Raw genomic sequence first — 15,703 nt, forward strand, 5'->3', positions numbered from 1 at the left:
AATTCTATGATGTAATAATACTATACAAACCAATGCTACTGATTAAAGTGACCATAAACATGTACTGTTGGCAGGTTGAACTAATTTGGAAAGAAAATAAGTAAAATATTAAGTTGTGATGCACAAATCTGTTGTTTAGTCAATCACTGGTAAGCAATGTACTGCGTGTTTTGGTTTATCTCCAATGCGAAATTCATTTAAAAAAAATCTAATCAAATGAATGATGGACCATGGCAGGGTTGAAAAATAGTGCCATGGTTAAATTTTTTTAGTCTTCGAGACATGACCTAGAAATAAGTACAGTAGGAATATGTTGTTACCACAGCTATACTTTACATGGATTACTGGGTAGGTATGTCCAAACTGTCGACTGGTACTGCATGTTTCTTTGTCCATATTTTCATGGAAGGACCAATTATTACCACATAGAAGGATCAAACTTGCATCATCCACCTTGCTAACACTGGATCTTATCATTTGAGCTAATTTAAGTCCACCGTCACAGACCTATGTTGCTTACAGTGGAAGGAGGCCAAGATACTGGGACTCACCTCAGTGAGACACATGCTAAAACAGCACAATGACCTAACATGTAGACACATAAATGACATAAATCAGTTGTTTTTAAGAAGTAAAGTGTGTGTGTGCTCATCATCATCACATCTTAGGTGTGTGATCACTAAAGTATTGGAATCAATCAAAGTATTAGAAAAATTAAGTATTTAGAGTTTTAGTTTTGTTTCCTCAATGGTTTCCTGGTTTTTAGGAGAGCTTCTGACAGACAGGCCAGATTTTTGTTTTTGCCACATCACTGCTGAGCACACACACACGCATTGCCTTCTTAAAATGTACTTTTAACAGGAAGCCTTTCCTGTTTTTACCTGATTTTTTCTTTTTTAATTGATTGAATGACTGCACTACAGTGTTATCATATATTATAGTATTGCTTTGTTTTAGGTTGTTTCTATGTGGCTTCATTTTTCTAACTGTCGCTCTGTGAAATACTTTGTAACATTTGTTTAGAAAAGCGCTATATGAATTGAATGTATTATGTTATAATTGCATAGAAAATGAAGTAATAAGACTTTTCACAGGCAGAACATTTCCCTTAGAAATACAATTTAGTAGAATTATGTGCTATGTGCTGTGACTGACAAGTACGTCGGTCTTGTGACATGACAAGCTTACCATGTATCTTAGAGTTCATTGGCTAATTAGTGTTTTCGTTGCATTTCGATTTGCGGCGTGATTTTTTAACACAGTTAACCTTCGCAGTTTCTGAAGGTTTGTGCAAGATGTTAAGCTGCTACTGAGGAAATGGACTCCTGATACCTGAAAACAAGTTTATAGTGCCTCCTGATGTCTTTCCTGCAGAAATGAACAGCCCAGGATTACAGCTGTCACAGATGATGAGCCCAAAAAGTCCATCAGAAACATGTTCTGTCTGAAAAAATGGTTCAACAACCTGACTGCGAGGCTGTGGCTACTGCAACACTGAGACAAGCTAAACGTATGCTTTATGACAGAGCATCACTTTTTTTTGACAATATCATCAATATGTTGTGTAGTTGTTCAATGTGTGTTTGACACACATTTCCATATCACCTCAGTTATATGACTGCCTTCTTTAGGTCTTATTCTGTCATTGTCAGCGGCTGCTGCCATTACTCAGGTGTGTTTGACTGGCAAAATTTGCGCGTCTCTAAGGAAACAGTGTCAACTTATGTTACCGTCATTGCTGCTATTCCACAGAACTATTTCTTTTCAGGGGAACTGGTGTTGTTTAAGAGACAGTAGAGGAAGCGCACATCTCGATTTAGCAATATAGACATCTTTAACACCATGTTTTTTTTTTTTTAAATGAATTGATTGCAATCATTTAATGTAATTCCACCCTCACTCAATATGTCACAGTATCTAGTCATTTGAAAATCTACTCGCTGTTCAACACACTATAAAAGTCTGGGGGGAGGAAAGAGGTGTGAGTTTCTTAAGCCCTGCCTCACTAAGTGCGTGATAATTCAAGTGCTGACATACACCGTGCCTGCTTTAGTATCAATCTGTCATGCTAACAGCTTATTAGTGGCCTGAAGGAAGCGAGGGCCACCTCTCAGCTTAGAGACTAACAAATGGCAGCACACAGTCCAGTGTGTGTGTGTGTGTGTGTCTCAAACTGTCTTGCCATTTGGGTATCCACACCCTTATTACAATGGCCCTCAGACAGTCATACTTCTGGACTCTGTTCCTACAGTCCATTACAGTGCCTTACTCTGGAGTGAAGTAAAATGAAAGTTATGAAATCAGCAGAAAACGTTTTACTGTACAATTCTATTAATGTGTCATGGTGTAAGCTATTCTGCATTCAGTTACAGTCAAAGGAATAGGACAGCATCTCCTCTTTCAGTTCAAAGGTTTTACATATCCCAACCAGTGTGAAGAATCCTCTAATTCTCTAAACTCAGATTATCAGAAACACATGAAACGGACTGTCATTGCAGATTTAACTCAATATAACCCAAAATGCAGGAATAATGTGTGAAAAACTAAGTAAACTCTAACAGCTTCCAGAGGAATTAAGAAGGTAAGTAGCAGCCAGAGGCTGCTCATCAAATGCTCATCAGAAGGTGTGAACGTCTCCATCAAAATGGAAGTTTTGCTGCTGTGGAGCATTCAGATAAAGACATCAGCAATGATCCAGAGAAGCAATTGTTGCTTCACATCAACCTGGGAAGGGTTATAAGATAATTTCCAAACAATTTAAAGTCCACCGTTCTACACTGGGAAAGATTATTCACATTATGCAATATATTCAAGACAGTTGTAAATCTTCCCAGGAGTGGACGTCACTGACAATGAACTCCTCTGTATACCAAAGTATCCTCGAGGTAAATGTGCAGCCATCTGTCTGACAGCTAAAGCTTGGCTGAAACTGGGTCATGAAACAGGACATTGATCCCAAAAACGGCAGCAAATCTACAACAGGATAACTGAAAAAGAAAAGAATCAATCTGTCAAAGTCCAGACCTCGACCTATCTGAAATGCTTCATGTGGGACCTAAAGAGAGCTGTGGAAAAACAAATTAACTGAAACCGTACAGTGGAGAAGATAGGGCCAAAATTCCTACACAACACAGATTTCTTGTACGACTGATAAGGTCATACAGAAAATAATTATTTCAAATGATTGCTTTTAAAGATGTCTTTTTACAAGCTACTGAATCATGGGATGTACGATGTTTTTCACACACTGCTCCTACACTTTGGCATAATTTTTCTTAAATAAATAAAAATCCATCTAAGATTGAAATGACTCATTTTAAAACATGGCAAGGACCTGATTGCGGTGTCCTGATATGCAAAACTTTACAGCTGAAACTGTAATAAAACAACATTAGTATAGTGTAACTGAAACACTTACTATAAAAAAAATAAAGGTATTCAGCTTAGTTTTACAACACACACTAAGGAAATTGATTTCTTTTTAACCACAATATTTCAAAAACTCATCTACCCATGGAAAGAGAAACTCCCAGTTGCACAATTATCTTATAGATTTACAATTCGACCACAAACTAACAGATGATTCACTTCTGACAAGTCTGCCTCTGTCTCTCCTTCCTCTAAAGTCACCCTTTGAAACAAGATTAAAAAGTAATAATATTTACAAAATTCAGTCTCCTAAACATCCACTCTTCAAGATTACGACACAGCTATCAGCAGACTGGACTTCCTCTATGTTGCCAAATGACAGCGTATGCTGCCTGCACAACCTGCTATTAACACAGTAGATATGGTGACAGTGATGTGGATGCAAATGATAGGTATCCAATGGTTACCTCGGTTGAGCGTGGCGGAGCTGTTGATGTCTCCAGTGATGAAGGAGGACTCCTGTTTCCTCACAGTGTCGTTCCACATCCTCCTGATGCGACTCTATACACAAGAGAAAAGAAGCAAGAGAGAAGGAGACAGGGAGAAGAGCAAAGAAAGTATGGGCAAAGGCAAAGGGATGTAGGTAGGCAGAGATAATGATGGGAAAAAGTGATGACAAGGAAGGGGTTAGAACATGGTAGGGGGGCAAAGAAATATGGTGAGAAAATATGATGTGCAAAAGAAAGGCAAATTAGTGCAGGGGAGTAAAGGAAAAAGCAAAGCAGTCACCAACATAAAATAAACAGACAGGGAATAATAATAATAAAGCATCAGTGTCATTCTCACTTAGTATACATGAATGTCAGCAACAGTACCCATGTTAGTCGGGGTTTGGGATATCTAACTTTCAGCAAACTAATTAAATGAGTAAATAGAATCCACGCTGTATGTCTGCAAACAAAACTTAGTGGCATTCAATCCAATGATGCATGTATTTTTCAGGGATCAAATCTGCCCACAATAAATAATCAATAACAAGTTGAATGTGTGTACCCTGGTGAAAAAAAAGTACTTTATTGTATTTCAAGTATTCAATTATTTTCAATACTATACTGAAAATGTACTCACACGAATTGTACTTTTTGTAAATATATAAAAAGTATACTAACATCACCTATAACACACTTTAAAATAATTATATTATATCACACTTTATAGAAATATATTATACTAAAATATACTTTGAGTGAAAGTTATGTATAATTTCTAAAGTGTACTTATTTGAAATTTGGACCTTGATGACGATGCGAATTGGATTGAAAGGAAATGTCCCACGAGTAAAGAACCACGGAGGACGATGGCTGCAAAGGTCTTATTATTTGGAAGCAAGTATGGATAATACCTATTATTTCCCCAACTCTTTCAGCAAGCTAGCAGCTAACTGTTTCATTTTGTCGTTGTTGGGAAGAATGTCTGGGCTAAACTTAGTTTTTCTTACTCTCCTCGTTTTATCAGATTCATACAAATAACTCGTGTCAAAGAAGAATCTGTTCCTTCTTGGTGAGGCTATATGGGCCGAGGAGGAAAGCAGGGATGCAAAAAAGCTAACGTGCAAAGTTATTTGCAGTAAAATGTAGATAAACTATCAAATTAAATGTAAATGTACTGATTTGCTCCCTCTGACTGATATATTGTTATATATGACAACATTAGATGAATAATACTGAAACATCACGATGTAGCAGCATTTTGGTGTTGTAGCTGCCGGAGGTAGGCCTACAGATAGATTCAACTACTGTTTATCCATTTTTACATACGGAGACACCAAATAGGCTATATCTGAGGGGTGGTGAGATAATTAATGGAAGATTAAATAAGAAGACATCTAAAATGTGAACCTGATTACACAGAGCTTTCTGTAGGATTCCAAAATCCAAAAAAGTTGGAAACCACTAGTTCAGTCGTTAACAATGTGCTATATTTAAAAAAATAGTTTTTTTACACCAGCCAGGAGGATGCACTGAAGCAACAACGAGCAGAAATGAACAATCTAATAATGAATATTTACAGTCAAGACGCCAAAATTTGGCAAGAAACACAATTTGAGAAAGTTTTCCATTGTGGTCAGCAGAGTGTGCTCTACATAATCAATGATCTATAATCATGATCAATACCTACTACTTCGCCACTACTACTGCACCTCTACTTCCATTGTCTGTCAGGGTGCTGATGAAATTATTTTATAGTATAAATTTATCCTGGATTTAATTAGGCTTGGTGTGCTAGTGAGAATTTTACATTGTGATGAGTCTTATTTTTGTCGTTTTGTTATAAACATTTTTGACAGGCAAAGTAAACCAAGATTAAACAGGCAGCCAAGGACCAGGTGTTACAAAACCTAAAGACTTCCCTGTCTCAGAAGAGGGCCCTCAACACACAAGATGACCACTGCAGTTCTGAGGAGGAATCTCCACAACGCGTTCATGGGGTAAGGCCTACTTTTTTCTTGAGCAAGTGGCTGCAGTGTTTACAACAGCAGACACTGTGGTGTCCTTCAGACACTTCACTAACAGGTGTTGATTTGAGAAAAATTGGACGGAATCTTTTCGTCCTGTGAACATCTATTATGCATTCTTTCTTCTGTTAATTGTTAAGGTAGTTTGTTCATTTTAGTTTTTTAAAAACATGACTACAATTTATAATAGTTAATGCCAACATCAACTGCTGTGATATATCTTTTTTTTCTCTAGTACAACTCAAATTTCAGGATGCAACTAATCATTTTCCTACTTTTACTATATAAACTTTTTTCTTCAGGGAAAGCGAGCAAGGGTTAACAAGGCAGCAATATGTGTGGTTTTACACCCGGCACCCAGTCCCAGTTCTGAGGACGCCACATACATCGGGAGTCCACACTGGCATGACATTGTAAGTCATCCTCTTTCCTAGCTGTTGTGTACTCTCAGACACAAATTCTTTCTCTGTTGTATTGCTTTTCACGGCTATTTTCTCTTTTCACTTTTTAAAGTTTCAGGACCATGCCTCAGATGAAGAGCTGGGTTTCTCCTCAGCCCAGAGAACAACAAGTACATTTATATTAAATATTATATTATTATGATAAAATGATATTGTATTGAATGAATAGGTCAGGCAAAGGTCAGAGATCTTACACCCAACTGCATGGAAAACTTTATCTTGCAATTGTTACACATCATATTTCCACAAATAAACTGTCATGTGCATGCCAACTGAGCATAATTTATTAAATTTACTTTTAGTTAATATAGTTAACAATATAATCATCAATCAACAGCTGGACTAACTGTAGTAGTAGTAGTAGTGTGTCTGTCGTGTTTGTTGGGATCTAGAAAAAGCATAAAATAATCCCGATTTATAACATACAAAATGAACACAACATTATATCTGAGGCCATTTCCTCCCACGATTCCTCACATCAGGTTCTGTGTACGTGTGTTGTGCCGTAATGAGGTTTGATGTGATTCTAATCTCTTTTTTCTCCTTTCTGCCTGGTATTTCATTGTCCCTTGAAGCTGACGGATGATAATACTGGTCATGGCATGGCACCTGGAATGAATGAAATCATGTCATCCCTTCATGGCTGGTGTTCAGATTGGAATTAGAAGGGTTGACATGTCAGAACACAGGATGACTCTTAAACAATGATTCAGGGTGTTTTCACATTATTGTCCTGTACTGAACTTAAGTACCATTACGTTGACTAACTAACAAACCAAATGTTTTCCTACTTATTAGTACATTCACCTAGACCTGCCAGAAATGATTAAATTAATGAGGGAGTGTGTCTGGGCACTGGTGTCCTCGTTCAGGGAGACCCCTTCATCTTTATCGTCATCATCTCCTGTGGACAGTGAAATTTAAATGGTATGTTGTAATTGAGGGCTCAATGTATGTATGCATTACTTGACAGTTCATTCATTAAGAATTCTATATTTGCACTATGGACCCTTTCGTCTTGTGTTGGCAATTGGGTCAGCAATAAAGTGATGGGATTTTATAGGTTATATGTTTCACAAATCAGTCATGAATTATCTTGCTGTCAGTGTGAACCTCAACACCACTGGTCATAGCACTCTCTAGTAGTTTATATGTACTAGCAGTGTTTCCAAGTAAAGACTAAATTAAGCACATTGTTGTTCATTCCTCATAAGTAGGTAGAGATAATCTAACTAACTTGTCCTCTCTTTCTCTCCCATATGCAGCACCCCTTGGCAGGCTGCATGGTTTCAAAGAGGCCTTCCTGCGGCTGAATAGATCTGGTATTCACAAAGGAGGGCCTTGCACATGTTGCCAAAGTGCAGGCTATTACAGGTATGTCATTGTTTTGACTTACATGTAGTCTATTTAAAAGCTTCTGTGATTTCTGTAGCAGCTAGATCACATGGAAACAGACCACCAGTAATTATTAAATACTATTATTAAAGACTATGTACTGGTAGCAATATTGGTATACCATATTGATACAATTTCTCAGAGTTTCCTGATGTACTGTTAAAAAATACTACGAATATGATGCGTGACTTACAGTATCTCTTGTCTATTCGGTTAACAGATGCCGTTCTTCTGGAGTGTCTCTGATGAGCGTGCGGCCATCAGACGAAAGTGTAACAATGAGCAGTTCAGACAGAAAAAAGGGAACATGTGCTGTGTGTGTTTCTGTATGGTGAGAGGGGCTAGGAGTGCAATAATAAGGAATGTTGTTTTTCATTGTTCAGTATTCCTCAGTGTTGTTTAAAGTTTAATGTTTAGGTCTGCTGCCTGAAATGGACCTATTTCTATAAAGTGTACTGAAGTACCAATATTTGAACATGTGTTATAACTTTTATAATGAAAATGTTTAAAAGCCATACGTAAATGTTTATACATTTAGAGATAGTACAAGTTTTTGTATTATTTTCAGTATTATAATTTGAATATGGTTCAAATACATAAAAGCATATTTTTCAAGTAGTCCCACAAATCTTTCAGCCTTTAGTATATTGGTAATACATTTGCAAGAATGTAGTATAGCAAAGTAATGATAAAATATATTGACTATTAACTGCAAAGTATGCTTTTTTTGGTAATTGGAATTAGAATATAATTAAGATAATAAAGATACAATTAAGCATATTATTACCACAGTAAGAATATATTAAAAATATAAAGCGTATATATTTTTAAGACACTATCAATAATTTTTAATGTACTTATAATACAAACAAAGTACACTTAAATTTTATTAATTAAGCACATATAGTCATATACTTAAAATATACTTAAAGTTGTTCCACTTTAGCACATAAAAGTACACTAAATATACTTCAAGTTGCGCTTTTCTACAATTTAATTACAATTCAAATATATTCAGTACAAATTTAGTTTGAAAATAGCGAGCCTCAAGTTAACTAATCATAAACACTCTTGAAGTATAGTGATGATTAGTGTGGCTTCAAGTACACCAAATTTAAAACTTCAAGTATGCCAAATTTTAGTAGACTCAGCACATTTATTTTTCACCAGGGTAGCGATAACCCCAAACCCCGTAAGGCCTCACCTGAGAGTCTGCTGTGCTGTAGCGTCCAGGTGTGCAGGCAGGTAAGCTCACCTGTGAGCCTGTGGAGTAGCGGCCCGGGGTCCTCGAGGTGGTGGTCTTACTGGAGGACGAGATGGAGGTCTCCACGCTCTTGCCGCTGCAGCAGTGAGTGCGCAGACATTTGCCGTACTCTTTGCGCACCTGGGCGGGGGAGGGGGGTGTACGTTTAATTGTAAGAGCGTTGAACAAGCACATTAAAGAAAGGAGAAGGGATTGACTGATGTTCTGCCTTAACCTTGTGCACACTGAAGCATATTTTCAGTGTGATGTAGTATGAAAAAACAAACTCTTTTTTTACTCAAATTCCCTGAGTAAACACTGAACCCATGAAATTTGGACATTAAAAGATTAACTTCATAAACTTTCCTCAGTCAACATTCACCCTAAAAGCCATCTGAAATGGCCATATCCTTTAGGGAGACATATGATGCACTTGTAAACACACAGCATCTGCACTTAGATCCCAATCAAGTTAGAACAAATAAGACTGTAATTGATTTTTAACAAGCTAGTTGGACTGGCAGACGTGTATTGCCACATGCTCTGTTTGAACAGCTGTGCGCTGAGTTGCTTCATGTATCTTGGGAGAAACTGCGTTGGGCTGCGGCCAAAAAAAACCTCTGCACTGTTCTGAGGACTTTTCTCCGGATAGCTGATCCCACAGCCTAACATGCACATACACTTATTCACCAGTCATACACTTAAAACTCTCTGCAGGACTGCAACCAGATGAGGGCATTAAGCATTTGATGCATTTGCTTTCGATATTCTACTCATATTCTGCTCTCACAGACACCGACAGTGTGTGGGAAAGCCTGTAAAAATATCCCATGATATGTTGGCTCTTCTTGGAAGCCACATATAACTCATGTATAAGAAGTAACACATCTGTGCTCACAGTTTCTAATAATCTTTTCTGTCAATCTACCAGAAATAATACACAAAAGACATCTTTAAGAGAAAAGGAGAGTGTTAGCGAGGCTGAAGGACTAAATCATAGAAATCATCAGGGGTGTGTTACTGTTACCACCACCAGTCAGACATCCAAATAGACATTTATTGCATCCCCCTGAGGCCAATATTTAGAGTAATTAAAACTGAGTATTACGACGACGAGAAGCTTTCTGTGCTGCTGAAAAATGAAAGTCAAGCTGTAAGATAAGAACCTCAATTTGTTACCTGTGGCAATACAGACGATAGAAAGAAAAAGTGTGAGAACTGAGCAAACTGATTGAACTGACTGATCAAACCAGTGGCAGCTCTGCCGATATTTTTGGTGTCACCACTAATTATTGCTAGCTTCTATAAGTGTTTGTATTTCTCCATTTGTCACATTTCTGTCTAGTTTTGTCTGTCTGACTCACCTTTTTCTGTAAGATGCAGTGGAAGATGAAGATGAACATGCCCTGCAAAGAGTTGAAGATGGTAAACAGGTACGCCATGATCACGGTGCTCTCGTTGATGTACATTAGGCCGAAAGCCCAGGTCAGGCCCAGCAGACACAGCAGGGCTATGGCACCGATCACCCAAGACCTTTGAAAGAAGAGAATAGAAAATGGATTAATGTTCTTTGCAACTGAGATTCAAACGTGCAAAGTTGGTCTTTTCTCTGGGATTTGAAAAACTATTCAAGGCTGATAGGTGTGGGACCAGGAGTGAGGGATTAGATATGGTTCATTCAAAGCCCTGACACTATGGGAAAGGGATGGAGAAACAGTGGGAGTTTTGCTTAAAGGAATTATATCCTTACTAGTCAGGGTGGATTTCCTCATTTAGATCTCATCTCTAGAGAAGGGAAGGGAATTTATAATCTAGGTGACGTAAGACACTACACTATGAGAAAAAGGAAATATTCTACATAACACTTTTATCAAGATACAGCCAAACTTCATCAGCCTAAATACATGGCAGGAGGTAAAAAAAAACATTTTCACAGCCTAAAGTGTGTCTGGAAATCTCTTAGTGCAATCATGACTATAACAGTGTAATGTAATCTAATATCTAAAATAAAAAGTTTTCAAGGATGTGAACCACAATTTCAAATAAAGGTTATGAAGAATGAGTCATAGGCCAAATGCCAAAGAAATGTGGTCATGTTGAGGCATGTATATCATTTGCAAGTCCTTGCCTAAGTGTGTGTGTGTGAATGTATGTGTGTTTAAATGTGTCTCTGTGTGTGCATGTGTCCATGTGATTGGCTTCACGGGGCAGTAAGTAGAGGGACATTACAGCCATTACAAATGACATTTCCTACAAAAGGTCACAGTTTTGGGTCTGCCACAGCTGAGAGGATGACCATTAATTTGATTGGCTGACTGGGCTGTGGTCACCTCTAATGCAATGGATAGAAACAAGGAAAGCGGACAGTGAAAGAAAGAGGAGGGATGGAGAGAGAACAACACAGAGGGTAAAATATTAGGAGAGTCATGAAGGAGGAAGAGAGACAGAGGAGGAGAGTAAGTGAGTGAGACTGAGGTGATTGATTCGACGTTGCCCTCTGTGGCACCATTCAGGCGAGACAGAACCTCCAATAAAGCTTGTCTGATGACCCTCTTCAATAAAGGGTACACTCGTCTTTCTCTTTTCTACCATTTCACCTCTTCCTCCAAAGCTCTCTTGAGTCTTAGGTTCTCTCAGCTGTTTTCCCTGAATTCACATGCTAAGTTATAGTATATCAAAAGTGCAATAGACTGTTAGATTTTAGGACCTAAGAAATCACAAATGCACAAGAAATCCCTTTTATAAGGCAGTTCAGTGTTTAATGTATAGACTTTAAACAGGTTGCATAGACAAATAAGATGACAAGTAAACCAAATTGTCTGTATGAAGACAACAGCTGATTGGAAAGTGGCCTTACCAGAGCCAATCCACAACAAAGATAACTTATGATGGCTTGAGGTTAAAGAGACAAAGAAAACAAAGGGAAGAAAAACAAATATAAGACAAAAAGAGAATGATGATGATTAATGAACAAATTAACCACATTAAGACAAGATTAATGAAGTAAAATAGATCTAGCCAGCCTTAAGTGTGCTCACTAAGGAAAGTCATTACAAAGAAAAAGAAGGACCCAAAAGCCTTTAATTATAAATCTTCCTTTGAATTTCATCTTTCATCTGGTTCATTTATGACATTCGTCTAAACTGCAGAAAAGCAAAAATCAGCTTTTGTCTTTATTTTCTGAAACACTTTACCCTTTAAGTTCTACTTAAGCAGCTGTCATGAAAGATGCATTGGCAATAATATCTAAATGATACCTCAAGAAACAAGTGAGTCATTTTGTGATTTACATTACAATTTCTGAGCTCAGCAAGTCCTTGAGCTTCGAGCCATAACAAATTATGTGAATTATACTGAGACTTTTTGTGTTTAGTTGAGTTGGAGTAAGAAATGACAAAATCTTAGCTAGTTAGTGAGTTGCTGGACAGAAACTCTGTACTATAGAAATGAAGATTTGATTAAAATATTCTGTAAGGGTTGCATGGGTATCAGGAACAAGACTGAAAACAATATAAGATGAATTTAGTGGGAAATTCTCAAAATTATGCAAAATTAAGGTGAAATGTGCTTCATCCAACACGGTGACATTAAAAAAGACAGATGGATATTAGATTTGAAGGAATAGTTATACATTTTGGGAAATATGCTCATTTTCTTTCTTCAGAGCTGGATGAAAAGACTGGAGCCACTTATGCAGGTTTAGCAACTGAATGAAGCTAGAGCTACAAGCTGGTTAGCTTAGCATAAAAACTAAATGGTAAGAAAATCAAATGCTCAATAATCAACCCATTATCATTTTGTTTAATCCATAGAAGGAAAAAATACAAAGCGTGACATTTGAAACTGCATGCAGGATTATCTCTCCAGTTGATAAGAAATAGTGTGCAGTCGACAGCGGAACTGCAGTATAGCACATAGTCCCCATGAAAGCACAAGTTGTCATTTTTCCATTCTGTTTATGTATAACTTAGAGATGTAAATAAAAAAATGACAAAATAACCTTTTAAGCAGTAGAGAACTTTAGAGATGCTAGTATGAATATTTTGTTGCCATTAAACAGAGACATGCAAATTGTTTCTTTGTGCCTTCAGTGTTCTTATGCTAAGCTGAGCTAACTGTCTATTGGTTCCACCTACATCCTAAATTTACAGACAAAAAAACAGACAAAAGTTTGACATAAAACTTTATCCTAAAGACGTGCTTAAAAGGTTAATATTTTTTTGTTCTTTAGTATTGCTTTGTTTTAATGTAGGACTGTATGAAGTACTTATGACACATAAGTGTCTTCCCTGCTGTAAACAGTGGTCAGCAACCTCTCAGTTTGGAGCTGACGGACATGCCGAGCTGCTCAAAATAGACAGAGGGGGAGGGATTTTTTCCCCCCATAAAACCAAAATCAAACCTCACAAATTGCAGTTGGAAACATTATACTATACTATTTTTGCATCATATGCTGATTTTCTATAGCACTACATATTCTTGATGAGTGAAACATCAGAACAGGTAGCACAGAGTCACCAGTCAACAACTGCTTGTACAGTACTGTGCAATGCTGACGCAACACAAAATTCTTTGGCTTAGAATATTTAGTGCCAATGTAAATACTTGTCTAAAGTCAAAGTGAAGCAGGGGAAAATATTGATAATATAGAATGGAGTCAAACTGCTTTAGGTTTTTGAAGTTTGAGTCATTTTATACGGCAAAGATTCGCTTTTTGTCCATCTTCTGTCCATCAGTTTCCATGTCTGCTTCTCCAAACTAAGAGTGCTCTGACTACTGTCCACAAGAGAAAAGGCACTGACCACACGTAAGTACTTCGAACAACTCCACTTCAATAAAAACAAAACTAATATCTGTCTTATTTGTAGGAGGCAGAAGGTATGCACACAGACCTGTCTGTAACATGTTTCAAAGGAACTCATCATTGTCAAACCTGAGTTTGACAATCCATTAACAGGAGCTCAAGTTGTGTTTGTTGCTTTTAGCTGTTAGACAGTCTTTCCTCTGACTTTAAAAAATACATGCTGCTTAATGGGGTTAATTAGTCCTCACTTATGCGGCAGAGACAAGATGGGTGAGGACCTAAGGGTAAATTACACTCTGTACTTTTCTTCACTTCAGACAGGTAGATCGCCCCACACAGACTCACAGTTTTACAGTAAAAATGTTCTGCTGTCAACACCTTGACTTTTGAGCTGTGTCACAGCTGTTATTTTACAGACAGTAGAAGTCTTATCTGTGTCCTACACGAGTAATATTTTTCATTAAAAGTTTATTTTAATTTCTCTTTTTCATTTTTGGATTCTTCAATCCAAAATTTGTACATTTTTTGTGTGGATGGATGCTTTCCATAACTACATAAAATATTGGAACTCTCTAATCATAAAAGGAGCCTCATATTTTCACTGTGCCATAAGATACTGCTGTGAAACTAATAAAACAATTCTGTCAACAACACTTTCTGTTGGTTTAGGCCAATGATTATTGATACATTATTTGGGGCTGTTGTTTTATTTACAACACATAAACATAATTTACCCCATAAAAACAATATCTCAGCTCATCTTTCTCTTGGCTTTGCAAAGAACCAGTCCACCCAAATCAGTTTTTGTTGAAAACAACTAATGATACGCTGTCTATCACCCATCCACTCCTCAATCTTCCGATCCAAATCTCTCTCCAAGTGAAAGCTAATATTTTGTCATCCTAGCAGACATGAAAAATTATATTGACAAACTCAGTGAAAAAGAAATGAACAAATTAATTAATCAAAATCATTTCAAATGGAAATGAAAGATTGAATAGAATCTAATATAAAAAAAAGCATATTCCCCAAAGTGTCAACTCTTCCTTCAGCCTAATTTACACCCACATGCATAATCACACTTGCTTTCAACACTTGGAACAGCGTTGTGGTGGCAGAATAGAGGAACTTACTTTATGTTGTCCAGACACCCAGAGTCTGGTTTAAGGATGGCTGTGTGATGGAACATCTTATAGAGGGCAATACCAAGGAAGATTACATTTAGCTGAAAAACAAAGACATTCACATATGCAAGTTATTCTTCTGCAGTGATGAGACTAATAAAGACACAGTGTCATTGCTGCAAAAGGCTCAAAAACAGTACAAATCATCTTATTTTTCTCTTCCAGCTGTAATTGGTTTGTGAGTATCAGTCCAAAATCTGCAACCTTTTATTGGTTCAAAGTACAGCATCTCGAGCTTCAGGGATAAGACAGCAGTCCTTACATTCTTTAATGATCATTGTTAAAATAAACCCAATTCTATAGGTGCTGTCTTTTTGACTGGCTTGATAACGTGTAGATGGGGAGCTTTAGTAAGTAACTTTAGACTGCCTGGCTTGTTTTGCTGGGTCTCAGAAGCTGTCACCAGTGGGTGTGGGCTGTAACGCAGCAGTTTCTAGCAAGTACTCCCCCCTTTGCAGCACTTGCTAGATCAGTGCTAACCTGTCTGACATATCTAAACTGAATACAAAGCATCTCAGAACACAGGCAACTGGGAACATGTTGCGTTGTTTCATTTTGTATCCAACAATGCTTTTTAGTTTTTTTTTTTCTGTTCCTGTCTGTGAGTCTGCCGGGTTGTCTAACTCTATTTCGGTCTATGTTGACTTACTCAAGGTAGAATGTCTGTTCCTCCCTCCTCACAACAGTTTGCTGACTGCTGAAACTCATTCAGCATTGCTCGATAAAAAGACT

General features: G+C 37.4%; 1 protein-coding gene across 5 annotated transcripts in view; it reads right to left on the bottom strand.

Moving 5' to 3' along the window:
* adgrl3.1 (adhesion G protein-coupled receptor L3.1) overlaps positions 1 to 15,703 on the bottom strand; it is a 135,033-nt gene that overhangs the window by 7,020 nt on the left and 112,310 nt on the right. For 3 of the 5 annotated variants that reach the window (XM_072383330.1, XM_072383329.1, XM_072383328.1), the window contains exons 13-16: positions 14,921 to 15,012; positions 10,348 to 10,516; positions 8,945 to 9,124; positions 3,837 to 3,930 (exon numbers count right to left, since the gene is read on the bottom strand). In XM_072383330.1, the coding sequence (XP_072239431.1) occupies positions 3,837 to 3,930; positions 8,945 to 9,124; positions 10,348 to 10,516; positions 14,921 to 15,012 (535 nt within the window). The remainder of the gene's footprint in view (positions 1 to 3,836; positions 3,931 to 8,944; positions 9,125 to 10,347; positions 10,517 to 14,920; positions 15,013 to 15,703) is intronic. The other 2 variants (XM_072383332.1, XM_072383331.1) reach the window with 1 other exon arrangement.

This window comes from Leuresthes tenuis, unplaced genomic scaffold (genome assembly GCF_036924035.1).
Source record: "Leuresthes tenuis unplaced genomic scaffold, fLeuTen1.0.hap1 SCAF_4, whole genome shotgun sequence".
Lineage (NCBI taxonomy): Eukaryota > Metazoa > Chordata > Actinopteri > Atheriniformes > Atherinopsidae > Leuresthes > Leuresthes tenuis.